Source organism: Cherax quadricarinatus, chromosome 85 (genome assembly GCF_038502225.1).
Source record: "Cherax quadricarinatus isolate ZL_2023a chromosome 85, ASM3850222v1, whole genome shotgun sequence".
In the NCBI taxonomy this organism is placed as follows: Eukaryota; Metazoa; Arthropoda; class Malacostraca; order Decapoda; family Parastacidae; genus Cherax; species Cherax quadricarinatus.
This window is the reverse complement of record NC_091376.1, coordinates 10,676,896-10,703,504: the sequence shown is the minus strand read 5'-3', so window position 1 is coordinate 10,703,504 and position 26,609 is coordinate 10,676,896. Positions and strand designations below refer to the sequence as shown.

At 44.4% G+C, this 26,609-nt stretch overlaps 1 protein-coding gene across 3 annotated transcripts in view; it reads left to right on the top strand.

The window, feature by feature from the left end:
* The window catches only part of LOC128703154 (A disintegrin and metalloproteinase with thrombospondin motifs 9), a 1,205,378-nt gene that overhangs the window by 55,195 nt on the left and 1,123,574 nt on the right, over window positions 1-26,609 (top strand). For all 3 annotated transcript variants that reach the window (XM_070103358.1, XM_070103357.1, XM_070103356.1), the window contains exon 2: window positions 10,476-10,771. In XM_070103358.1, coding sequence (XP_069959459.1) covers window positions 10,476-10,771 — 296 coding nt within the window. The remainder of the gene's footprint in view (window positions 1-10,475; window positions 10,772-26,609) is intronic.

Genomic DNA, 26,609 nt, shown 5'->3' with positions numbered 1-26,609 from the left:
CAGTGTGTGTGGTTCTGTAGACAGGAAGTACAGTGTGTGTGGTTCTGTAGACAGGAAGTACAGTGCCTGCACTCTAATGGTTGGGAATACCGCGGTTAAGAGGGACGAATACAAAGATATTCATATTAGATTACCTGAAGTTTACCTGAAATCACTTCAGGAGGTCACCGCCCCCTCTTCCCTTTCTTCCTATTCCTCCACCTCACCTCTCTCCCTACCCCTCCTCCACCATTCCCTTCCCTCTCATACTGTCTCTCTCCTTTATTTACCCTACTCTTAATGATCTTAATTAAAAATAATTTGCTTGTGAGATCACTGGCAATTACAAGTCCCCGGTTTGATTCCCTGGCACGGGAAAAACAGTCTACTTGTACCCTTGCTACCTCAACTCGCCTAGTAGTTAGAAAATAATTTCTAGAATTTTGGCCTCGCTAGAGTGTGGCCCCTGCCACAAGGGCATGGACCCCTTCTAGAGTCTGGTCCTTGCTCCACTCACATGGACCACACTTAAGTGTCTGGTCCATGTTGGAATGCCGCATTAAACTTAGTTAGTTATAATTTAATAAGCCTACATTAAAGTTAGTTATAATTTAATAAGCCTACATTAAAGTTAGTTATAATTTAATAAGCCTACATTAAAGTTAGTTATAATTTAATAAGCCTAGATTAAAGTTAGTTATAATTTAATAAGCCTACATTAAAGTTAGTTATAATTTAATAAGCCTACATTAAAGTTAGTTATAATTTAATAAGCCTACATTAAAGTTAGTTATAATTTAATAAGCCTAGATTAAAGTTAGTTATAATTTAATAAGCCTACATTAAAGTTAGTTATAATTTAATAAGCCTACATTAAAGTTAGTTATAATTTAATAAGCCTACATTAAAGTTAGTTATAATTTAATAAGCCTACATTAAAGTTAGTTATAATTTAATAAGCCTACATTAAAGTTAGTTATAATTTAATAAGCCTACATTAAAGTTAGTTATAATTTAATAAGCCTACATTAACGTTAGTTATAATTTAATAAGCCTACATTAAAGTTAGTTATAATTTAATAAGCCTACATTAAAGTTAGTTATAATTTAATAAGCCTACATTAAAGTTAGTTATAATTTAATAAGCCTACATTAAAGTTAGTTATAATTTGATAAGGCCGCAATAAAGAAATTTTTATTTAACTAGTTATAGCTGCAAAATGTCAGATATATTTTGTAATTAATTGAGAAGGCAGCACTTAATGCCCTAGAATGCCGCATGCGGACTTAAGACCGCAGGTTCCCCAGAAGACAGCACTTAATGCCCTAGAATGCCGCATGCGGACTTAAGACCGCAGGTTCCCCAGAAGGCAGCACTTAATGCCCTAGAATGCCGCATGCGGACTTAAGACCGCAGGTTCCCCACCCCTGGTCTGACCTTTGTTTACACAAGGTGGATCTTACGTGGAAGACGCGTACATAAGTGTTGACATTAATTATATCTTATTCCACCTCTTGTCTGCTATGTTAGACAATGTGAAATTAATGACATTGTGAAGACGTTTCGCCCACGAGGAGAATTGGTAACGTCTCTGGCGGGCGAAATGTCTTCTTAATAAAACGCTATAAATCGTATATTGTCTTATTTACATACTACTTATATAATATCATTGGTGCAGCAAGATCGCTATAAACAGGTGATAACACAAAGTGCAAAGTAACTACTGTTGAAGAAATAGTGAATTTCCCAGCGCTTTCGTGATCTCTTCTCACATTATTTCTCAGACTTCTAGATAATGTGAGAAATCACGATTAGATTTTAGATTTTGCCACCGAAGTGGCTAGTTTATTGTGCACCCCATATCCATCCTGTGGACGGTAGCGCGAGAGCATATGGATACACAAAAGGCCTAGGAACTAGGCCCCAAAGGGTTAACAGGAATACATACCAGAAATCACGAGAGCACTTGGAAAGTCACTAATTTTTTCACAGTGGTCATTTTGCATAACAACATTGTTATAAATGTTAAACACAGTTCTGCCGACAACGAGGAAATCAGTGAACTTTGTTCAGTAGAATGTTATACACAACCCGCACATAGTGAAGCTTACGTAAGCTTGAACGTAAGTTTAATATGAGCTGCTTAGGAATGATGTGAGATGATTTTACATTCAAGGATCACAACATTGTTATTATGCATCTGTACCTCCCTGGATGGTTGTTGTCTTCCAACTTTCTATCTAGTTAAATATTTTTATTATGCACCTCATTTCCATCTTGTGGGTGGTCTACCTGGAGGGCATTCCGGGGATCAACGCCCCCGCGGCCCGGTCCACGACCAGGCCTCCCGGTGAAGCAGGGCCTGATCAGTCAGAAGTGAGAAATGGTATGGTGATACCTACAAGATGTGGGAAAAAGACACTGGTGTAGAGTGTTGATCACTACGAGTGCTACCCACGCGACATTCCACTGACTCCCGCTATCTTAGTTATCTCTGTATTAGGACTGAAGAAGCCACTCAGGGTAGTCAGAAGATTACAGAGGTACGTAATGGGTCCAGGGACTGGGCAGCAAAGTTTTGATAGCTGAACGAGTTAGTGGTAATGAACTATTTAAATGTTTATATCTGGTTAGAAACATAATGAGTTATTTATACATAACTGTGCGATGGAAGATGACGAGGGAGATGTACCTGCCTTTTAGTCTCACAGTGTAACTTATTCTGTATAACTACAGCGACGAGTAATAGTTATTCTTAATTAAAAGCTTGTGTTCAAAGAGTGACGCTGGTGGGAGATTATTCTGTAAAAAGTTGCATTTGTGGTCACAGTGGTGGCCCATGATAACCTTCCTATGGTGTATAGAAATATACGTAGTTGGATGAATCTTATTAGAGCCAGCTAGTCCAGTGGTTAACACACTGGCCTGTAAGTTTTAAGACTCGCTTGCCATGGGTTCAAACTCCATCCGTTCCCTGGTTTAATGATTCAAAGTGCTGTGATTTCTCACATTTCTTAATGAAATCACAAAAGTTCTTGGAATATTAGTTTTTTACTGTGGTTATCTCTCATATCAAGATATCACTATTTTATGTGATCTTGCATCATTGTAACTATCACATAGCATACTACAGCATCACATATATTCTGGCTTCCTTCCCTTCACGCTTCTGTGTGACTAGTTAATGGTCCAAGTCGGACCGAAACGTCGTCACAAGTTTCACTCTCCTATGTGCGGGTTGTGTGTGTATTTTTCACTCACCCTATTGCACGTGCCTTCCACCAGAGTTAAATTTTGAGCAGTTTCTGTGTGGTAAATGTTTATGTATTTGCGAGGTTCCCCTAACACTTGAGTAAACACATGAAGGGTATTTTTGTCCTCTACCTGGGTGGGTAGCTGAGGGTAGTGTGTGTGTTCCTAGTTACTGGCTTAACTGTGTTTGTCTAGTTGTGCTTGCAGCGGTTTCTGTCGTTGTTCCTGGCCTCTTCACTCGTATCATCCGGCTTGACTGATTCCTGGCCTTCAGGGGATGATCGTATCTGCTTTTGAATCTGTGTATGTTTGGCTAAGAGTCTTGGACAGCACACACCTCCCACCCACCACCACCACCACTACAACCCACCACCACCACCACCACTACAACCCACCACCACTACCACCTTAACCCACCACAACCCACTACCACGAGTCTACACTTCCTCCTTGTGGGCGAAACGTCTTCACAATGTCATTGATTGCATTTATCCACACACTTGTATCCCTATGTATGTACACCAAGAGATATAAACCCCTCACTGTATATACACGGATAAATATATACCCCTTTGTTTAATACACAGATATATACATCTCTGGATGTATACATTTCTGTGTGGTCTATAAATGTCTTTAATTACTGACTTCACATTAAGAAAGCAAGAAGCACACGTACAAGACATCATGTGAAACATTATGACGTCAGTTGGAGCACTGCGGCGTCAAGTGGAACACTGTGACGTCAAGTGGAGCACTGCGACGTCAAGTGGAGCACTGCGACGTCAAGTGGAACACTTATCAAGTGGAACATTGTGACATCAAGTGGAACATTAAGAACAGACGAAGGAAGTGGGTCAAGGGTGTAGTCACGTCCATAATGCCACTTATTTTCACATTATAACGTTCATTTCCTTACGAAATCTTCAGTGGTATTTTCTTAACGTCGCCTTCCACGCTGTGTAAACTATCTTTTAAGATAGCTTTGGTTAGGTCAGGCTGAGGTTGCATATCGCCGACAGCGAGTAGACAGCTTCTGCACCACAAGACGGGCAGCAAACGGCAACTGCACCCCACTGAGATCATTCATTCCTTAGTCTAGCTTAGGTTAGGTCAGGTTAGGCTGCGTTAGATCGTACACGAGAGTACATGAGTATGACAGGTAACAGACGGTTTTTGAGTTCACACAAGGGCTGCCACACAAGGGCTGCCACACAAGGGCTGCTACACAAGGGCTGCTACACAAGGGCTGCTACACAAGGGCTGCTACACAAGGGTTGCCACACAGCAGCTACCACACACAGGCTTCGGCTGCCACACAAGGGCTGCCACACAAGGGCTGCCACACTAAGGCTTCCACTGCCACACAAGGGCTGCCACACAAGGACTGCCACACAAGGACTGCCACAGAAGGGCTGCCACACAAGGGCTGCCACACAAGGGCTGCCACACAGCAGCTGCCACACAAAGGCTTCCGCTACCACACAGAGGCTATGTATCTACAACTATCATGTATTTTCTAGATGTTTGAAGGAAGGATAGTAAGACTTTGTCATCACTCGCCACTAAGGGTAAAAAAAAATTATATACCATTTTGGGAAAAAATGGTATGAATTTAGAAGAAAGATGGAAGGAATAGACTACAAACAGTATATATATTTTGTACTGCTGTTCCTAGTTGGTGTTTGTGGTGGTGCTCCACTGCTGCCCACAGGTCTGTGTCACAGTGGTTCTGCTGCTGGATGCTGTGGTACAGGTAGTTGTGCTTCTGGATGCTGTGGTACAGATGGTTGTGCTATTAGATGCTGTGATACAGATGGTTGTGCTTCTGGATGCTGTGGTACAGGTAGTTGTGCTTCTGGATGCTGTGGTACAGGTAGTTGTGCTTATGGATGCTGTGGTACAGATGGTTGTGCTTCTGGATGCTGTGGTACAGGTAGTTGTGCTTCTGGATGCTGTGGTACAGGTAGTTGTGCTTATGGATGCTGTGGTACAGATGGTTGTGCTATTAGATGCTGTGATACAGATGGTTGTGCTTCTGGATGCTGTGGTACAGGTAGTTGTGCTTCTGGATGCTGTGGTACAGGTAGTTGTGCTTATGGATGCTGTGGTACAGATGGTTGTGCTATTGGATGCTGTGGTACAGATGGTTGTGCTTCTGGGTGCTGTGGTACAGATGGTTGTGCTTCTGGGTGCTGTGGTACAGGTGGTTGTGCTTCTGGGTGCTGTAGTACAGGTGGTTGTGCTTCTGGGTGCTGTGGTACAGGTGGTTGTGCTTCTGGGTGCTGTGGTACAGGTGGTTGTGCTTCTGGGTGCTGTGGTACAGGTGGTTGTGCTTCTGGGTGCTGTAGTACAGGTGGTTGTGCTTCTGGGTGCTGTGGTACAGGTGGTTGTGCTTCTGGGTGCTGTGGTACAGGTGGTTGTGCTTCTGGGTGCTGTGATACTGATGGTTGTGCTTCTGGGTGCTGTGGTACAGGTGGTTGTGCTTCTGGGTGCTGTGATACAGATGGTTGTGCTTCTGGGTGCTGTGATACAGATGGTTGTGCTTCTGGGTGCTGTGGTACAGGTGGTTGTGCTTCTGGGTGCTGTGGTACAGGTAGTTGTGCTTCTGGATGCTGTGGTACAAATGGTTGTGATTCTGGATGCTGTGGTGCTGGTAGTTGTGCTTATGGACGCTGCGTTACAGATGGTTGTGCTTTTGGATCTGTGGTACAGGTAGTTGTACTTCTGGATCTGTGGTACAGGTGGTTGTGCTTCTGGGTGCTGTGGTACAGGTGGTTGTGCTTCTGGATCTGTGGTACAGGTGGTTGTGCTTCTGGGTGCTGTGGTACAGGTGGTTGTGCTTCTGGATATGTGGTACAGGTGGTTGTGCTTCTGGATCTGTGGTACAGGTGGTTGTGCTTCTGGGTGCTGTGGTACAGGTGGTTGTGCTTCTGGATGCTGTGGTACAGGTGGTTGTGCTTCTGAATGCTGTGGTACAGGTGGTTGTGCTTCCGAATGCTGTGGTGCAGGTGGTTGTGCCTCTGGGTGCTGTGGTACAGGTGGTTGTGCTACTGAATGCTGTGGTACAGGGGGTTGTGCTTCTGAATGCTGTGGTACAGGTGGTTGTGCTTCTGGGTGCTGTGGTACAGGTGGTTGTGCTTCTGGGTGCTGTGGTACAGGTGGTTGTACTTCAGGATCTGTGGTACAGGTGGTTGTGCTTCTGGATGCTGTGGTACAGGTGGTTGTGCTTCTGAATGCTGTGGTACAGGTGGTTGTGCTTCTGGGTGCTGTGGTACAGGTGGTTGTGCTTCTGGGTGCTGTGGTACAGGTGGTTGTGCTTCTGGGTGCTGTGGTACTGGTGGTTGTGCTTCTGGGTGCTGTGGTACAGGTGGTTGTGCTTCTGGGTGCTGTGGTACAGGTGGTTGTGCTTCTGGGTGCTGTGGTACAGGTGGTTGTGCTTCTGGATGCTGTGGTACAGGTGGTTGTGCTTCTGGGTGCTGTGGTACAGGTGGTTGTGCTTCTGGGTGCTGTGGTACAGGTGGTTGTGCTTCTGGGTGCTGTGGTACAGGTGGTTGTGCTTCTGGGTGCTGTGGTACAGATGGTTGTGCTTCTGGATCTGTGGTACAGGTGGTTGTACTTCTGGGTGCTGTGGTACAGGTGGTTGTACTTCTGGGTGCTGTGGTACAGATGGTTGTGCTTCTGGATCTGTGGTACAGATGGTTGTGCTTCTGGATCTGTGGTACAGGTGGTTGTGCTTCTGGGTGCTGTGGTACAGGTGGTTGTACTTCTGGGTGCTGTGGTACAGATGGTTGTGCTTCTGGATGCTGTGGTACAGATGGTTGTGCTTCTGGATCTGTGGTACAGGTGGTTGTACTTCTGGGTGCTGTGGTACAGGTGGTTGTACTTCTGGGTGCTGTGGTACAGATGGTTGTGCTTCTGGATCTGTGGTACAGATGGTTGTGCTTCTGGATCTGTGGTACAGGTGGTTGTGCTTCTGGGTGCTGTGGTACAGGTGGTTGTACTTCTGGGTGCTGTGGTACAGATGGTTGTGCTTCTGGATGCTGTGGTACAGATGGTTGTGCTTCTGGATCTGTGGTACAGGTGGTTGTGCTTCTGGATCTGTGGTACAGGTGGTTGTGCTTCTGGGTGCTGTGGTACAGGTGGTTGTGCTTCTGGATGCTGTGGTACAGATGGTTGTGCTTCTGGATGCTGTGGTACAGATGGTTGTGCTTCTGGATCTGTGGTACATGTGGTTGTGCTTCTGGATCTGTGGTACAGGTGGTTGTACTTCTGGATCTGTGGTACAGGTGGTTGTACTTCTGGATCTGTGGTACAGGTGGTTGTGCTTCTGGATCTGTGGTACAGATGGTTGTACTTCTGGATCTGTGGTACAGATGGTTGTACTTCTGGATCTGTGGTACAGGTGGTTGTGCTTCTGGATCTGTGGTACAGATGGTTGTGCTTCTGGATCTGTGGTACAGATGGTTGTACTTCTGGATCTGTGGTACAGATGGTTGTACTTCTGGATCTGTGGTACAGATGGTTGTACTTCTGGATCTGTGGTACAGATGGTTGTACTTCTGGATCTGTGGTACAGATGGTTGTACTTCTGGATCTGTGGTACAGATGGTTGTACTTCTGGATCTGTGGTACAGATGGTTGTACTTCTGGATCTGTGGTACAGATGGTTGTGCTTCTGGATCTGTGGTACAGATGGTTGTACTTCTGGATCTGTGGTACAGGTGGTAATGTTTACATGAGTGACGTCACTCAGAAACGTTCACAAAACGCCAATTAGTAACATTTGTGTGGTTCTTTTCCCCTCGTTATCAACACCTTATTATATTTTTTCCAAATTAATATCAATTCTTACTGCCTTGAATGGGCTGGTAGGTCTCCTGCAGTGCTCCTCTATTATTGTGTTGAACACAGGTGAACACATGCAGATATCTGGGAGCAACTTTGTAGGAAGACCAGGCCACTGTTGTAACTGCCACGACCATAACCACCACTATTATTAACATGAGTGACTCATTGTTAACTGTTAACCCTGATGCAGTTAAACTAACATTAGGAATCTATTGTTTACAGTTGAGGCAAAGCCTCGGTTAAAGCCTTTATTTGTAAATTGCTTGTCCAGCTGGTTCTTAAATGGCTATATTAGGTTAGATAAGGTTTGTCAGGAAACAGGACAAGTGCTTCCTGACGCGGGTCTTAGTTACATAATGACCCACAGCTGCAGCTTTTGATTATCTTACCGAGACCTTCCGTTGGCTTATCCCTCCACCCCTTAAAAGTTGTGGTTACAATTGTAACAATTAGATATATTTTTATTGTCTTCGCACTTAAAGCTTCAGCTGGTAGTGTGTTCCACTGTTATAACTTCAATAGAACTTTATATATATACGTTTGTGTTGCATCTTCTGCCTCAAAGTTTCACTTCATTGTTTCAGGTTATTGACGAACTTATGCACTTCTGATTTAAGTGCCAAAAACCATTAAATAACTGAGAAAAGGGACAGAGGTCTTAGTCTGTTAGCTTAGAAGGTAAGGTTGGTTAGGTTAGGTTAGGCTTTAAGTTAAGTTAGGTTAGGTTAGGCTTTAAGTTAAGTTAGGTTAGGTTAGGCTTTAAGTTAAGTTAGGTTAGGTTAGGCTTTAAGTTAAGTCAGGGCGAAGTTTCGCTATTTTATGGTAAGTTACAAGTAGGTCAGGTCTTGCCACATGTCTCTACTTAAGGCCTCAGGGACTGACCACCTTCTTCGAAGGGTGACAGACTCGTCACATCAAAGCATCCACTATCTTAAGTTAAATTAGACAAACGTGCAGCATCTGGGTATATCCTTGTATTGATAAAGCCACTGGTTGGCGAAACGTCTACATATAAAGATACCCAGATGTTGCACACGTGTCTAATTCTTCGTCTTGTCGGTACTGTGTACCATTCATATACAGCCACTCTATCTCCAGTGTTGTATTCAACTGAAGAAGACTATTGTGAACGTTTAGGCAAGAAAGTAGTCGAACGTACCCAGAAAGCTGTGCAAGAAAGGTATAAAATACCGACAATATGAAAGTTAAGACACATGTGCAACATCTGGATATCTTTATTGTAGACGTTTCGCCATCCACTGACGCCTATATAACCGCCAGTCTTCTTGCCTTTGCTCCAGATTCTCCTCCACCACGATGCTGTCAACACTAACTCCAAGGCCGAGGGACTGATTACCTCATCTTTTGTATATAGTTCTACTGTCTTCCTATTATGTCCTAGAATCTGTATTGATAAAGCCACTGGATGGCGAAACGTCTACAATAAAGATATCCAGATGTTGCATATGTGTCTTAACTTTCATTTCGTACCCAGAAAGCGTTGAAATCTGCACGACTCATAAGAACATAAGAACATAAGAACGAAGGAACACTGCAGCAGGCCTACTGGCCCATGCGAGGCAGGTCCAAGTCTCCTACCGGCTTAAGCCAATGCACCCAACCTAGTCAGGTCAGGTCACCTTGACTTAAGGGAGGAACACGGCAACCGTCCTGGTAGCACAAGCTAATCAGGTCTCTCATTAGTAAAGACTGAAACTGTGTGTGTGTGTGTGTGTGTGTGTGTGTGTGTGTGTGTGTGTGTGTGTGTGTGTGTGTGTGTGTGTGTGTGTGTGTGTGTAGCCTGGCTGTCCCCTTGACCCGTAGTAGGGGAAGGGGTCAGAGGTTACAGGGACGCCCGTAGTAGGGGAAGGGGTCAGAGGTCACAGGGACGCCCGTAGTAGGGGAAGGGGTCACAGGTCATAGGGACGCCCGTAGTAGGGGAAGGGGTCAGAGGTCATAGGGACGCCCGTAGTAGGGGAAGGGGTCAGAGGTCACAGGGACGCCCGTAGTAGGGGAAGGGGTCAGAGGTACCAGGGACGCCCGTAGTAGGGGAAGGGGTCAGAGGTCACAGGGACGCCCGTAGTAGGGGAAGGGGTCAGAGGTCACAGGGACGCCCCTGGAGGAGCGCGCTCCTCCTCACAGTTCCTGATGTTGCACACACGCCAGCACTCATAGTCTGGACGATCGTGGCGGAGACCAGAAGTCCTTCTGTTCAAACTTGACCTCCCATTTCCGTAGGAGCTGCACGACCCATGCGGGTTTAGCACTTCCCCGCGACAGTAATAGCAGTAGTAGTTATGATAATTATATTAACTAATAAATTATTTAATTATTTTTTATTAAATAATTTTTATTAATTATTGTTTATTAATTAATTTTTTTTCATTTTCAGAGTGGACAGCAGACGACGGTGGTGGGCGTGTGTGGGTGAGGGCTGAGGCCGCCCACCCGCCCAGCGAGGGTGGGCGTGGCGGTGGGCGGGTGTACAGGTGGGAGGCACTGGGTAGGGAGTGGGTGGTTGAGGTGTGGGCGGACGCTAGTTTCCTCTCTCCGTCCACCTTAATGAGACATGAGTCCGCCCACGAAGCGACGGTCACCACGCCCACGCTCCACGCCCACTGCTTCCATACGGGCGTGCTTCTAGGATACAACGATTCTGCTGTGGCTCTTAACGTCTGCAGAGGACTGGTGAGTAGTAGTAGTAATAGTTGTTGTTACTGGTTGTCAAAGGCACTTGTCGATAAACACTTGGCCTGTTTTTGTATGTCACGTGACTCCGGCAAATAGTTGAGGTGAATTCTCTCTCTCACACACACACACACACACACACACACACACACACACACACACACACACACACACACACACACACCTCGCGAAGCCAGGAAAGAGCCCAGAAGCGGCTAGGGTAGAGCCTGTGGCCAGGATATGTGACTCAACCCCCAGCAATCACATGTAGGTAAGTACACTCAGGCGTACATCTACATAAACACGCAAATACCTCACAGAAACACAACACAAACATACCCATTCATTATATACACAATTACATACTATACATGAACGCACTAAGACATGCAGTATATCCATGTACGCATTAAGACACGCACATGCATAAATTCACTTACACATGTGTATGAGTGGATTTATACACAAGTCGGTCAGTATACCTGTACAGGGTGTTTCAAAAAGGACACGGTTTCAAAGTATATTTTACGATCAGGTCCAACAATTAGGGTGGCCCGGTGGTCTGGTGGCTAAAGCTCCCGCTTCACACACGGAGGGCCCGGGTTCGATTCCCGGCGGGTGGAAATTCCGACACGTTTCCTTACACCTATTGTCCTGTTCACCTAGCAGCAAATAGGTACCTGGGTGTTAGTCGACTGGTGTGGGTGGCATCCTGGGGGACAAGATTAAGGACCACAATGGAAATAAGTTAGACAGTCCTCGATGACGCACTGACTTTCTTGGGTTATCCTGGGTGGCTAACCCTCCGGGGTTAAAAATCCGAACGAAATCTTATCTTAACACCCTGTATTTCTAATTTAAGAGAAAAGAAAGGGTTTAAATCACGTCACGACAGTAAATATACAATTAAAAATTCCTTTGTGTACAGATGCTTGTGAGAGGTGACGAGGAGAGACATACACAGACAAGTAGAACAAAGAGATATATCTGGTCATGTTTATGGAAGATGTCTATTTTAAGTCGAGCGTCGACAGAAAATAGACCAGGGATATAAACTGTCTGTGCCATACTTTAAACGGCACCGTAAGCCAGTCGTACCCTAGATTCGCACCTGCTAATGTATTTCTGTCGTGTTCGGCCGGCGATGATGAACCGGTTTCGGGTCGTATAACTAAGGCCCGTGTCAGGAAATGTGTTGTCCTGGTTCCTGGCCGAGGAAAAAATTACTCGAGCCAAAATTGAAATAAAAGATAGTTAAAGGGAAAAATAGATGGCAAAGGACTTGGAGACCCACACTGAGTGAGAGTGTGAGTGAGTGTGAGTGTGAGAGTGAGTGTGAGAGTAAGTGTGAGCGTGAGAGAGTGTGAGTGTGAGAGAGTGAATGTGAGAGTGAATGTGAGAGAGTGAGAGTGTGAGTGAGTGTGAGAGAGTGAGTGAGTGTGAGAGAGTGTGAGTGAGAGAGTGTGAGAGTGAGTGTTAGAGTGAGAGAATGAGAGTGTAAGAGTGTGAGTGTGAGAGTGTATGAGAGTGTGAGTGTGAGAGTAAGAGTGTGAGTGTGAGAGTGAGAGAGTGAGTGTGAGAGTGAGTGAGAGTGTGAGAGTGAGTGTGAGAGAGTGAGTGTGAGGGAGAGTGAGAAAGTGTGTGAGAGTGAGTGAGAGTGTGAGAGTGAGAGTGTGAGAGTGAGTGTGTGAGAGTGAGAGTGTGAGAGTGAGAGTGTGAGAGTGAGAGTGTGAGAGTGAGAGTGTGAGAGTGAGTGTGTGAGAGTGAGAGTGTGAGAGTGAGAGTGTGAGAGTGAGAGTGTGAGAGTGAGAGTGTGAGAGTGAGTGTGAGAGTGAGAGTGTGAGAGTGTGAGAGAGAGAGTGTGAGAGTGAGAGTGTGAGAGAGAGTGTGAGAGTGAGAGTGTGAGAGAGAGAGTGTGAGAGTGAGAGTGTGAGAGAGAGAGTGTGAGAGTGAGAGTGTGAGAGAGAGAGTGTGAGAGTGAGAGTGTGAGAGAGAGAGTGTGAGAGTGAGAGTGTGAGAGTGTGAGAGTGAGAGTGTGAGTGTGAGTGTGAGAGTGAGAGTGTGAGAGTGAGAGTGTGAGAGTGAGAGTGTGAGAGTGAGTGTGTGAGAGAGTGTGAGAGTGAGAGTGTGAGAGAGTGTGAGAGTGAGAGTGTGAGTGTGAGAGTGAGAGTGTGAGAGTGAGAGTGTGAGAGTGAGAGTGTGAGAGTGAGAGTGTGAGAGTGAGAGTGTGAGAGTGAGAGTGTGAGAGTGTGAGAGTGTGAGAGTGAGAGTGTGAGAGTGAGTGTGAGAGAGAGTGTGAGAGAGTGTGAGAGAGAGAGTGTGAGAGAGAGAGTGTGAGAGTGAGAGTGTGAGAGTGAGAGTGTGAGAGTGAGAGTGTGAGAGTGAGAGTGTGAGAGTGAGAGTGAGAGTGTGAGAGAGTGAGAGTGTGAGTGTGAGAGAGTGTGAGAGTGTGAGAGTGAGAGTGTGAGAGCGAGAGTGTGAGAGTGAGAGTGTGAGAGTGAGTGTGAGAGTGAGAGTGTGAGAGTGAGAGAGTGAGTGTGTGTGAGAGTGTGAGAGAGTGTGAGAGTGAGTGTGAGAGTGAGTGAGAGTGAGAGGTGAGAGTGAGTGTGAGAGTGAGTGTGAGAGTGAGTGAGTGTGAGAGTGAGTGTGAGAGTGAGTGTGAGAGTGAGTGTGAGAGTGAGTGTGAGAGTGAGTGTGAGAGTGAGTGTGAGAGTGAGTGTGAGAGTGTGAGAGTGAGAGTGTGAGAGTGAGAGTGTGAGAGTGAGAGTGTGAGTGTGGGAGTGAGTGTGAGTGTGAGAGTGAGTGTGTGAGAGTGAGTGTGAGAGAGAGAGTGTGAGAGAGAGAGTGTGAGAGAGAGAGTGTGAGAGAGAGAGTGTGAGAGAGAGAGAGAGAGTGAGAGAGAGAGTGTGAGAGAGTGTGAGAGAGAGTGTGAGAGTGAGTGTGAGAGAGTGTGAGAGTGAGAGTGAGTGAGAGTGAGAGTGAGTGAGTGTGAGAGTGAGTGTGAGAGTGAGTGAGTGTGAGAGTGAGTGAGTGTGAGAGTGAGTGTGAGAGTGAGTGTGAGAGTGAGTGTGAGAGTGAGTGTGAGAGTGAGTGTGAGAGTGAGTGTGAGAGTGAGTGTGAGTGTGAGTGTGAGTGTGAGAGTGAGTGTGAGTGTGAGAGTGAGAGTGAGTGTGAGAGTGAGTGTGAGAGTGAGTGAGTGAGTGTGAGAGTGAGTGAGTGTGAGAGTGAGTGAGTGTGAGAGTGAGTGAGTGTGAGAGTGAGTGAGTGTGAGAGTGAGTGTGAGAGTGAGTGAGTGTGAGAGTGAGTGAGTGTGAGAGTGAGTGAGTGTGAGAGTGAGTGAGTGTGAGAGTGAGTGAGTGTGAGAGTGAATGAGAGTGAATGAGAGTGAATGAGAGTGAATGAGAGAGAGAGAGAGAATGCATGATTAAGCTATAAGAACAAACAAATCTCTAGGTAAGTCTCTTATGAATGGTGAAAGCAGTAGTGACCCCCACTAACTAGATACAAACTAGTTTCTTGCCTAACATGAATGGATTCTTTACACACACCACCAGAGGTCTCATCTGTGCTTATCCACATTCATTCTACTCACCTCTGGTTACTTGTGGATGGGGCGGCGCATACAGCTTGTATTGTAACAACGTTTCGCTCAAGGAGACAGTGTTTCGTTAGTAAAACTCACCTGGGGATATTATGGAAGAATTCCCCTTGAGCAAAACGTGTTCTGGGGCCTTTGTTCGTGTTTTGATCAGGGTGATGATTTGATCAACAAGGCTGTTGACTCGTGGGGATACAACATAAGTTCCACATGTTAAGTAAAAGACACAAGCGCAACTAATGCGACATTTTATTGTGACAACGTTTCGCTCTCTAGGAGCTTTATCAAGCATTAACGGCTTGATAAAGCTCCTAGAGTGCGAGACGTTGCCACAATAACATGTCGCATTGCACTTGTCTCCTTTTGCCAAACATATTGTCGATAATTTTACCTACACCAAGCACCACAGCCCAGGTGATCAGGAGCTGACTTCAGCTTGTCAGTTCCTTCTTGAAGACAACCAGAGGTTTGTTGGTAATTCCTCTTGTGCATGATGGGTTACCTGGAGGTTACCTGGAGGTTATTCCGGGGATCAACGCCCCCGCGGCCCGGTCCACGACCAGGCCTCCCGATGGATCAGGGCCTGATCAACTAGGCTGTTACTGCTGGCCGCACGCAGTCCAACGTACGAGCCACAGCCCGGCTGATCCGGCACCGACTTTAGGTATCTGTCCAGCTCTCTCTTGAAGGCAGCCAGGAGTTTATTGGCAATTCCCCTAATGCTTGATGGGAGGCTGTTGAACAGTTTTGGGCCCCGGACACTTGTGGATGGTGGGTAATGGAAAATCTTATTCTGTTTTCATCTCAGGATCACAAAGTGCTACGTCTGGCTCATCTGTATCCGATGGAGGTAAATGGTATCAAATACCGACATGGGGAAAATAATTACAAATATACTGTAAAATGCGATCCTTTGTCAATAAAGGATCGCATTATGCTGCTGTTGTAATTTTTTCAACTCCTGCTTTCGTAGAAAGTGGCTTCTGTTGGCAGATTTGGGATCAATTCCTCTTTAAAAAAAAAATCCAGAAGTAGATTTTGATGCATCGTTCTCGCCTACGTTCCAAGGAGTACAGTTTAGGGCATTTCAAACCTTTCCGATAATTTGTTTTTAACTGAATTCATACGAGTAGTGAAGGTTCTCTACACATTCTCCAGATCTGCAATTTTGGTTGTCTTAAAAAAGACTGTTAAGAAACAACAATATTCTGGCCTAGAGAAGAGTATGATTATTAGTCCGGTACAGAGAAGAATGGTTGAAGATCAGGAGTTTGAGGTAATCAGTCCCTCAGCCTAGAGTCGATGTGTTCAGTCCATTAGTCTTGAAAATAGTAAGAAGCAGTGGTAGGCAGTCACTGTGGACAAATCCGCAGATGGAAGTAGGTCATGCCATTAGATTAGGCAACATTAAAATTCTCCAGGCTGAGGGACTGATTACCTCAAACTCCTGCTCATCTTCAAACATTATTCCCCGTGGATAACTAAAGTGTAATGAACACTTATCATTGTTCAGTAATAACCCATATGGAGGCAGAAACTCAGAATTGGTCTGTATATTTCGATCCCCTTCTGGGATCCTCTTCTGTGAGTTATTATTGAGTATTATTCCCTGTAATAAATGGTTTTAAAAACCGACAAGTTGAAGATTGAGACACTTACGCAACATATGGGAATCTTTACTGAAGAAACATTTCGCCACAGAGTGGCTTCATCAGTCCAATATAAAACAGAAAGGTGTAAGGAGAGGGACTGATTACCTCAAACTCCTCTCCTTACACCTTTCTGCTTTGTATTGGACTGATGAAGCCACTGTGTGGCGAAACGTTTCCAGTATGATCATAGGCTTGGCATCACTTATTTTGAAGGTTCCAGTTCATTTTTTTTCTTTGGGAGTGTGATAACAACACTGTTTCGATCCTTCAAATTGAGATCCTCTTACATTATCACTCCTAAGTCCCACACATGTCTTTTGCTTTACCAAGTAATTTGTGTTAATTTAGACTCCATTCCATTTCCTCAAATTTATGCTCAACACAAGTATCAAAGGTCCTCATTAATTATGTACCACTTAGAAAACTTAAAAAGATCATATATAGAAAGAGAGTATAGAAGAATATTCAGAAGGAAAGGGGAATTACGAAGGCCTGGTCATGGAACGGGGACGCGGGGGGCATGGACCCCCAAAATACCCTCCTGGTATACCGAACTGTTTAAAAATGTGACTGTTATTCAGTATGCCTGAGGGGATTTCGGGGGTCAGCGCCCCCGCGGCCTGGTCATGACCAGGCCTTGTGATGGATCAGGGCCTGATCAACCAGGCTGTTACTGTTGGCCGCACGTAAACCGACGTACGAGCTACAGCCCGGGTGGTCAGGAACTGTCTGTCCAGCTCCTTGAAGACAGCCAGGGGTCTGTTGACAAGCTCACTGAAAAAAATTGGTATATGTGAGCTTTAAGGGCTGCTGTGTCCCTGGTGAGTCACTCGCATATAGATTCTACAGTCACAACCCATTGGCTTTACCTGGAGAGAGTTCCGGGGGTCAACGCCCCCGCGGCCTTATCAATACAAATTTCATATCTTCAAGAATATATCAGAAACACTGCTGGAACAAGTGTAGAAGTCTTCAAGAAGATATCAGAAACACTGTTGGAACAAGTGTAGAAGTCTTCAAGAAGATATCAGAAACACTGCTGGAACAAGTGTAGAAGTCTTCAAGAAGATATTAGAAACACTGCTGGAACAAGTGTAGAAATCTTCAAGAAGATATCAGAATCACTGCTGGAACAAGTGTAGAAGTCTTCAAGAAGATATCAGAAACACTGCTGGAACAAGTGTAGAAGTCTTCAAGAAGATATCAGAAACACTGCTGGAACAAGTGTAGAAGTCTTCAAGAAGATATCAGAAACAGTGCTGGAACAAGTGTAGAAGTCTTCAAGAAGATATCAGAAACACTGCTGGAACAAGTGTAGAAGTCTTCAAGAAGATATCAGAAACACTGCTGGAACAAGTGTAGAAGTCTTCAAGAAGATATCAGAAACACTGCTGGAACAAGTGTAGAAGTCTTCAAGAAGATATCAGAAACACTGCTGGAACAAGTGTAGAAGTCTTCAAGAAGATATCAGAAACACTGCTGGAACAAGTGTAGAAGTCTTCAAGAAGATATCAGAAACACTGCTGGAACAAGTGTAGAAGTCTTCAAGAAGATATCAGAAACACTGCTGGAACAAGTGTAGAAGTCTTCAAGAAGATATCAGAAACACTGCTGGAACAAGTGTAGAAGTCTTCAAGAAGATATCAGAAACACTGCTGGAACAAGTGTAGAAGTCTTCAAGAAGATATCAGAAACACTGCTGGAACAAGTGTAGAAGTCTTCAAGAAGATATCAGAAACACTGCTGGAACAAGTGTAGAAGTCTTCAAGAAGATATCAGAAACACTGCTGGAACAAGTGTAGAAGTCTTCAAGAAGATATCAGAAACACTGCTGGAACAAGTGTAGAAGTCTTCAAGAAGATATCAGAAACACTGCTGGAACAAGTGTAGAAGTCTTCAAGAAGATATCAGAAACACTGCTGGAACAAGTGTAGAAGTCTTCAAGAAGATATCAGAAACACTGCTGGAACAAGTGTAGAAGTCTTCAAGAAAATATCAGAAACACTGCTGGAACAAGTGTAGAAGTCTTCAAGAAGATATCAGAAACACTGCTGGAACAAGTGTAGAAGTCTTCAAGAAGATATCAGAAACACTGCTGGAACAAGTGTAGAAGTCTTCAAGAAGATATCAGAAACACTGCTGGAACAAGTGTAGAAGTCTTCAAGAAAATATCAGAAACACTGCTGGAACAAGTGTAGAAGTCTTCAAGAAGATATCAGAAACACTGCTGGAACAAGTGTAGAAGTCTTCAAGAAGATATCAGAAACACTGCTGGAACAAGTGTAGAAGTCTTCAAGAAGATATCAGAAACACTGCTGGAACAAGTGTAGAAGTCTTCAAGAAGATATCAGAAACACTGCTGGAACAAGTGTAGAAGTCTTCAAGAAGATATCAGAAACACTGCTGGAACAAGTGTAGAAGTCTTCAAGAAGATATCAGAAACACTGCTGGAACAAGTGTAGAAGTCTTCAAGAAGATATCAGAAACACTGCTGGAACAAGTGTAGAAGTCTTCAAGAAGATATCAGAAACACTGCTGGAACAAGTGTAGAAGTCTTCAAGAAGATATCAGAAACACTGCTGGAACAAGTGTAGAAGTCTTCAAGAAGATATCAGAAACACTGCTGGAACAAGTGTAGAAGTCTTCAAGAAGATATCAGAAACACTGCTGGAACAAGTGTAGAAGTCTTCAAGAAGATATCAGAAACACTGCTGGAACAAGTGTAGAAGTCTTCAAGAAGATATCAGAAACACTGCTGGAACAAGTGTAGAAGTCTTCAAGAAGATATCAGAAACACTGCTGGAACAAGTGTAGAAGTCTTCAAGAAGATATCAGAAACACTGCTGGAACAAGTGTAGAAGTCTTCAAGAAGATATCAGAAACACTGCTGGAACAAGTGTAGAAGTCTTCAAGAGGAAACTGGACAAGTATCTTCACCAGGTGCTAGATCAACCAGGCTGTGATGGATATGTGGGACAACGGGCCACCAGCAGCAACAGCCTGGTTAACCAGGCGAACATTAGACGATCCTGGCCCATGGCGGGGCTCCAGAAGTAGAAAAACTCTCAGAACTCATCAAAGGTATATCAAAGGCGAAACGTCAATAAATACAGATACAGAGATGTTGCACATGTCTAAGTCTTCATTTTGTCGGTTTTTCTAATATTCATATACAGATTTTATTATCGTCTGCTGTCATGTATGTATACCCGCGAGTATTTAAAATAAGCATACATGAGTATACATGGGAAGAATGAATACATGACTCTATGATTTATGTCTACGTCGGATACTTGAATGAGAAAGAGGATTAGATTAGGTAAGGTTCGCCAGGAAACAGAACAAGTGTTTCTTGACGCGGATCTTACATGATGACCTGCCGTTGGAGCTTTTGGTTATCTGACAGGGGCCTTCCGCTGGCTTACCGGCCCACCCCTTTAAAAATTAGTCACTTATAACCATTTAGTTATTCTGAAGTGATACTAATGGGGAAGAGAGTAGGGGCAAGTAGTGCACCTTGGAGAATTAACACTGTTCACTGGTAGCCTCGATAGACCTTGATAAATGTATGAGATAAAGTTATTGATAAAATAAGCGAAACGTTGTTATAATACAGATTTACGGTGTTTCTTGCGCAATTTTAATCTACTTTGCGAGCTCATTGTGTGATCAGTATTACTCTTTGTGCTCTGTGTTGATCAGTATTACTCTTTGAGTTCTGTGTTGATCAGTGTTACTCTTTGTGCTCTGTGTTGATCAGTATTACTCTGTGCTCTGTGTTGATCAGTATTACTCTTTGTGCTCTGTGTTGATCAGTATTACTCTTTGTGCTCTGTGTTGATCAGTATTACTCTTTGTGCTCTGTGTTGATCAGTATTACTCTTTGTGCTCTGTGTTGATCAGTATTACTCTTTGTGTTCTGTGTTGATCAGTATTACTCTTTGTGCTCTGTGTTGACCAGTATTACTCTTTGTGTTCTGTGTTGATCAGTATTACTCTTTGTGTTCTGTGTTGATCAGTATTACTCTTTGTGCTCTGTGTTGATCAGTATTACTCTTTGTGTTCTGTGTTGATCAGTATTACTCTTTGTGCTCTGTGTTGATCAGTATTACTCTTTGTGTTCTGTGTTGATCAGTATTACTCTTTGTGTTCTGTGTTGATCAGTATTACTCTTTGTGTTCTGTGTTGGTCAGTATTACTCTTTGTGCTCTGTGTTGATCAGTATTACTCTTTGTGCTCTGTGTTGATCAGTATTACTCTTTGTGCTCTGTGTTGATCAGTATTACTCTTTGTGCTCTGTGTTGATCAGTATTACTCTTTGTGCTCTGTGTTGATCAGTATTACTCTTTGTGCTCTGTGTTGATCAGTATTACTCTTTGTGCTCTGTGTTGTTAGTTAAATACCTGTCCATTTAGTTTTCGAGTTGTTCCCTGCTCTCTAATATCTTGTGCTGTTACACCATGACCACACTTGTCAAGGCTCCATTGATGAGAGAAATCAGAATGATCTTATCACAAGCTCGAGTATATAAACAAGAGGCCGTCAATAGAATTATTTGTCTTTCTTTAAGGAGTGGCACCACAAACGGATTTGATATTTACAAACATACCACGGTACTGGTGGGGTTAGAACCCATGGATGAATCTTATTGTAGCCAGCTGGTCCAGTGGCTAACGCACTGGCCTGGAGTTTTAAGGCTCTCTCGCCATAGGTTCTAACTCCACCTATACCCTGGTTCGTTTGCAGTCGTGATATTACGATTTCGCAAGTCTTAGATTATTATACCATAAGAGGCGGCCACCAACAGGAACAACCTGGTTGACCAGGCAAGTTGAAAGGGCTGTAGGCAGGCGTGAGTGGGACCTTGAGGGCTGTACACACTTGTGCAGCATACCTGGAGTTTACCTGGAGAGAGTTTCGGGGGTCAACGCCCCCGCGGCCCGGTCTGTGACCAGGCCTCCTGGTGGATCAGCGCCTGATCAACCAGGCTGTTGCTGCTGGCTGCACGCAAACCAACGTACGAGCCACAGCCCGGCTGATCAGGAACTGCCTTTAGGTGCTTGTCCAGTGCCAGCTTGAAGACTGCCAGGGGTCTGTTGGTAATCCCCCTTATGTGTGCTGGGAGGCAGTTGAACAGTCTCGGGCCCCTGACACTTATTGTATGGTCTCTTAACGTGCTAGTGACACCCCTGCTTTTCATTGGGGGGATGGTGCATCGTCTGCCAAGTCTTTTGCTTTCGTAGTGAGTGATTTTCGTGTGCAAGTTAGGTACTAGTCCCTCTAGGATTTTCCAGGTGTATATAATCATGTATCTCTCCCTCCTGCGTTCCAGGGAATACAGGTTTAGAAACCTCAAGCGCTCCCAGTAATTGAGGTGTTTTATCTCCGTTATGCGCGCCGTGAAAGTTCTCTGTACATTTTCTAGGTCGGCAATTTCACCTGCCTTGAAAGGTGCTGTTAGAGTGCAGCAATATTCCAGCCTAGATAGAACAAGTGACCTGAAGAGTGTCATCATGGGCTTGGCCTCCCTAGTTTTGAAGGTTCTCATTATCCATCCTGTCATTTTTCTAGCAGATGCGATTGATACAATGTTATGGTCCTTGAAGGTGAGATCCTTATTGGCGAAACGTTTATCTACACACAGTAGCTTCATCAGTTCAATACAAAGAAGAATAGAGGAGTAGTGTGAGGTAATCAGTCCCTCAGCCTGGAATCGATGTGTTCAGTCCATCACTCTTGTAAAAAGTACAGCATAGGGCCAGAGAAGTGACTTACATCCTAGTCAGGTGAGTGGAATCAGGAGGCGGGATCACAGTGGAACCATCCACTAGTGTAAGTAGGTCTTCGTCCAAAGGTTGGACAAGTATTGAAGAATTCCTTGTATCAAGATCCCATGATGTTGGTGTCTGACAGATGTGATAAATGGTTTTCAAAACCGACAAATTGAAGATTGAGACACTTATGCAACATATGGGAATCTTTATTAAGGAAACGTTTCTCCACACAGTGTACAAGCCACTTCTCCGAGCATATGCTGTACTTTCAAGAATGATGGACTGAACATATCGATTCCAGACTGAGGGACTGATTGCCTCAAACTACTCCTCATTCCACCGTTCTTTATATTGGACTGAAGAAGATTCCCAAATGTTGCACAAGTCTCATTCTTCAACTTATCGGTTCTCTAAATCATTTATTACGTATGAGAGGAACCTTGACAGGGGTGTAGACAGGTGTGAGAGAAGACTAGCCCACTCAGCTCTTACAATGTGGTCCGGGGATCGATCCCTCGGTACGGCTGGGCGTGTTTCTTTAAGACACTTGCTGTGCCTGCTCACCTGACAGTAAAATGGGTATCTGGGTGTTAGTGAACTGGTGTGGGTCGCATCCTGGGGGACAAGAGTAACCTAAGATGCAGGAAATGCTCTGCATAACCAGGGGCTTTCTATGTAGTATGTCATTGATGTCAGCTATGGTCTTTATAAGTTGTATCATGTACTTGTAGATATAAGGATTATTATTATTATTATTGTTATTTAGACGATTGCAGGGAAGGTGGAGGAAAGTTGTAGAGGAGGAAGGGGGTGGGGGTGAAGATAGCTTGCGTTGGGGAAGAGGAGGCTGAGCTCAGCAGATCCCTCAGCTGAACTCAGGAGTTCCCTGGGCTGAGCTCAGCACGTGACACAGCGACCACCACACCTTCACCCTGCTAACCTGCACTCCACACACTCCTGTAATAACCTACAACAAGCTGTTATTCAACAAGGTTCTTTCCCACGCAGGGTACTGTGCAAGCACATGGATACCCCGAACCCCGGTATATACCTTTAATGAGTTTCGAGAGTCTTTCAACTCTCGGAGCCCGGCCATGGGACAGGCTCGTCGTTGGGAAAGGAAATGCGTATCCCGTTGTCAGGTGGATAAGAGAATTAGTTTTATGGCCAGATAGTTAGGAAAATTCACAAATAATTCAGACATAGGAGAGAAGAGCTTACGACGACGTTGATTCAAGTCGGACCGAAACGTCGTCGTAAGCTCCTCTCTCCTGTGTGCGGGCTATGTGTGTATTGTACAAGAATGGTATACAATACCGACAAGATTAAAATTAATACACATGTGCAACATCTGGGTATCTTTATTGTAGACGTTTCGCCATCCAGTGGCTTAATCAATACAGATTCTAGGACATAATTTGAAGACAGTAGAACTATATACAAAAGGTAAGGTAATCAGTCCCTCAGCCTTGGAGGTGAAGATCACCGTAGTCCTGTAGATTCTACACGACTGCGGTGCTCTTCACACCAACTCCAAAGCTGAGGGACTGATTACTTTATCATTTGTATATAGTTCTACTGTCTTCACGTTATGTCCTTGTATTGTATTCATAAATTCACTGGATGACGAAACGTCTATAAATGTTGATATCCAGATGTTGCACTTGTGTTTATTCTTCATCAAGAAAATGAATATTTTGTGGCCATTTAGGTAAGACAGTGACTGATAAATGGTTTTGAAAACCGACAAATTGAAGATTGAGACAGCTTTGTATTGGACTGATGAAGCCACTGAGTGGCAAAACGTTTCCTTAATAAAGATTCCCATATGTTGCACAAGTGTCTGTCTGCAAGACAGTGAGTATTTTGTGGCCAGTTAGGTAAGACAGTGAGTATTTTGTGGCCAGTTAGGTAAGACTGAGTATTTTGTTGCTAGGAATATTCTACCTCACCCCAGGAATATTCTACCTAGAACCGGGCTTTGAAAACAGTGATTTGCCTAAAAATTACAGCTGTCAGGGAAAAAAATAAGAGGAATAATTTGTGCAGGCGAGTGGTGGTTTGACCAAATGTATCATAATGGCTGATGGAAGACAGGTACTTGACTCGAATATTAATCTGTTTTTAACAAGCCTAGTGCTTGATGGTACGACAAAAAAAAAACTCGTTTTGTGTTTATTATCTTAGTTTAGTGTTGTCTTGGTTTTAAAAGGCAGTTCTGTTAGAACACAAGAATGGAGGAACACTGTAGCAGAGAAATAGCATGGTGATACCGACGAGGTGTGGAAAAAGACATGTACAGTTCAGGACATTTATTAAAGGAAGCGTTTCCCCACGAGTGGTTTCTTCAGTCCTAATACAGAGATAACTAAACTATGTGTATATATAATGGCAAGAGTCAGGTGGAAATGTCGCGTGGGTAGTACTAGTAGTAGTATAATTGTGGCGAGGTGAGATGGGTTTGAGAAACACCTGTCAACATCGTTATAGCGATCTCCAAAATTGGCAATATACTGTTGATTAGCAGTTTGGATATAGTGTTACTGACAGCAGTTAGTTCAGCTTCTGTACGCTTTCACCGTCTTAAATTCTCTTCCGTAATGACTAGTCTAGTCTCATTGAATTTCATGGTGTCCAACATCTTCCTTGTGCTGAACACAAGTATTTTTACAGTCATCACTGTTGCAAACATTTTTGTTAAATTAGACACATGTGCAACACTTGGGTATCTTTAATGAGGAAACATTTCGCCACACAGTGGCTTCATCAGTCCATACAAAGGAGAACGGTGAAGAACAGGAGTTCATGGTAATCAGTCCCTAAACCTTGAGTCGATGTGGTCAGTCCATCAATCTATTCCTGCTCTTCACCGTTCTCCTTTGTATGGACTGATGAAGCCACTGTGTGGCGAAACGTTTCCTCAGTAAAGATACCCAAGTATTGCACATGTGTCTAATTTATCAACTTGTCGGTTCTCTGAACCATTCATCTACAGTGAGGAGGACGTCGGGTGGATGTGGTACGTTGATGATATTTTGGTCCTCGTACCCAAAAATCTAGAATGCGACTCTGAGGATAATGCACGTGTAATTGTGTTGATGGTGCTGTTTTACGAATTTTAAATACTATTTTTTTTTGGGGGGGTTGAGTTAGGTTACATTGGTAAATATGAGACACAATGTAGGTTGTTGCATTTTATTGTGAAGACGTTTCGCTCACCAGGGACGTTATCAGTTCAGTCAGTCCCTAATCTTCACAAATACCATGACTAGCATTGTGTATCTAACATACTGGCAGTGCATTCTACCAGTATGGTTATAATTATTGCCATAATTTTAAAATGGTGGAGGGGTAAGCCAGTGGAAGGCCTCGGTCAGATGACCTCAAACTCCTGCTCTTCACCAGTCTTAATTATATTGGACTGATGAAGCCACTGTGGCGACACAATCAAGATACCCAATTTTTGCTCATATGTCTAATTTATCAACTTGTCGGTTCTTCGAAACATTTATCTGCATCCCTCTTATTCATGTCTTTATCCAACCTAAATTTAAAGCTAGAGAAAGAGAAAGTCCAATGAGGCAGTTAGGAGGAGCAGGCACGTACAAATGAACTGGAAGGACTTTGTGATAACTGCGACTTAAGGGAGCAGATAGCGGAACCGACCAGACTACAAGACACCCTTGACCTTATACTTGCAAATAATAAGGATCTGGTACGGTGTATAATGGTGTCAAGGACAACAAACTCGGACCACAGCCTAACTGAAGTGCGGATCTGCGTACACAGTTAGTGTCCTTGTTCAGACCTGTGTGCATACTTGTCTTGTTCAGACCTGTGTGCATACTGGTCTTGTTCAGACCTGTGTGCATACTGGTCTTGTTCAGACCTGTGTGCATACTGGTCTTGTTCAGACCTGTGTGCATACTGGTCTTGTTCAGACCTGTGTGCATACTGGTCTTGTTCAGACCTGTGTGCATACTGGTCTTGTTCAGACCTGCGTGCATACTGGTCTTGTTCAGACCTGCGTGCATACTGGTCTTGTTCAGACCTGTGTGCATACTGGTCTTGTTCAGACCTGTGTGCATACTGGTCTTGTTCAGACCTGTGTGCATACTGGTCTTGTTCAGACCTGTGTGCATACTGGTCTTGTTCAGACCTGTGTGCATACTGGTCTTGTTCAGACCTGTGTGCATACTGGTCTTGCTCAGACCTGTGTGCATACTGGTCTTGTTCAGACCTGTGTGCATACTGGTCTTGTTCAGACCTGCGTGCATACTGGTCTTGTTCAGACCTGCGTGCATACTGGTCTTGTTCAGACCTGTGTGCATACTGGTCTTGTTCAGACCTGTGTGCATACTGGTCTTGTTCAGACCTGTGTGCATACTGGTCTTGTTCAGACCTGTGTGCATACTGGTCTTGTTCAGACCTGTGTGCATACTGGTCTTGTTCAGACCTGTGTGCATACTGGTCTTGTTCAGACCTGTGTGCATACTGGTCTTGTTCAGACCTGTGTGCATACTGGTCTTGTTCAGACCTGCGTGCATACTGGTCTTGTTCAGACCTGCGTGCATACTGGTCTTGTTCAGACCTGCGTGCATACTGGTCTTGTTCAGACCTGCGTGCATACTGGTCTTGTTCAGACCTGCGTGCATACTGGTCTTGTTCAGACCTGCGTGCATACTGGTCTTGTTCAGACCTGCGTGCATACTGGTCTTGTTCAGACCTGCGTGCATACTGGTCTTGTTCAGACCTGTGTGCATACTGGTCTTGTTCAGACCTGTGTGCATACTGGTCTTGTTCAGACCTGTGTG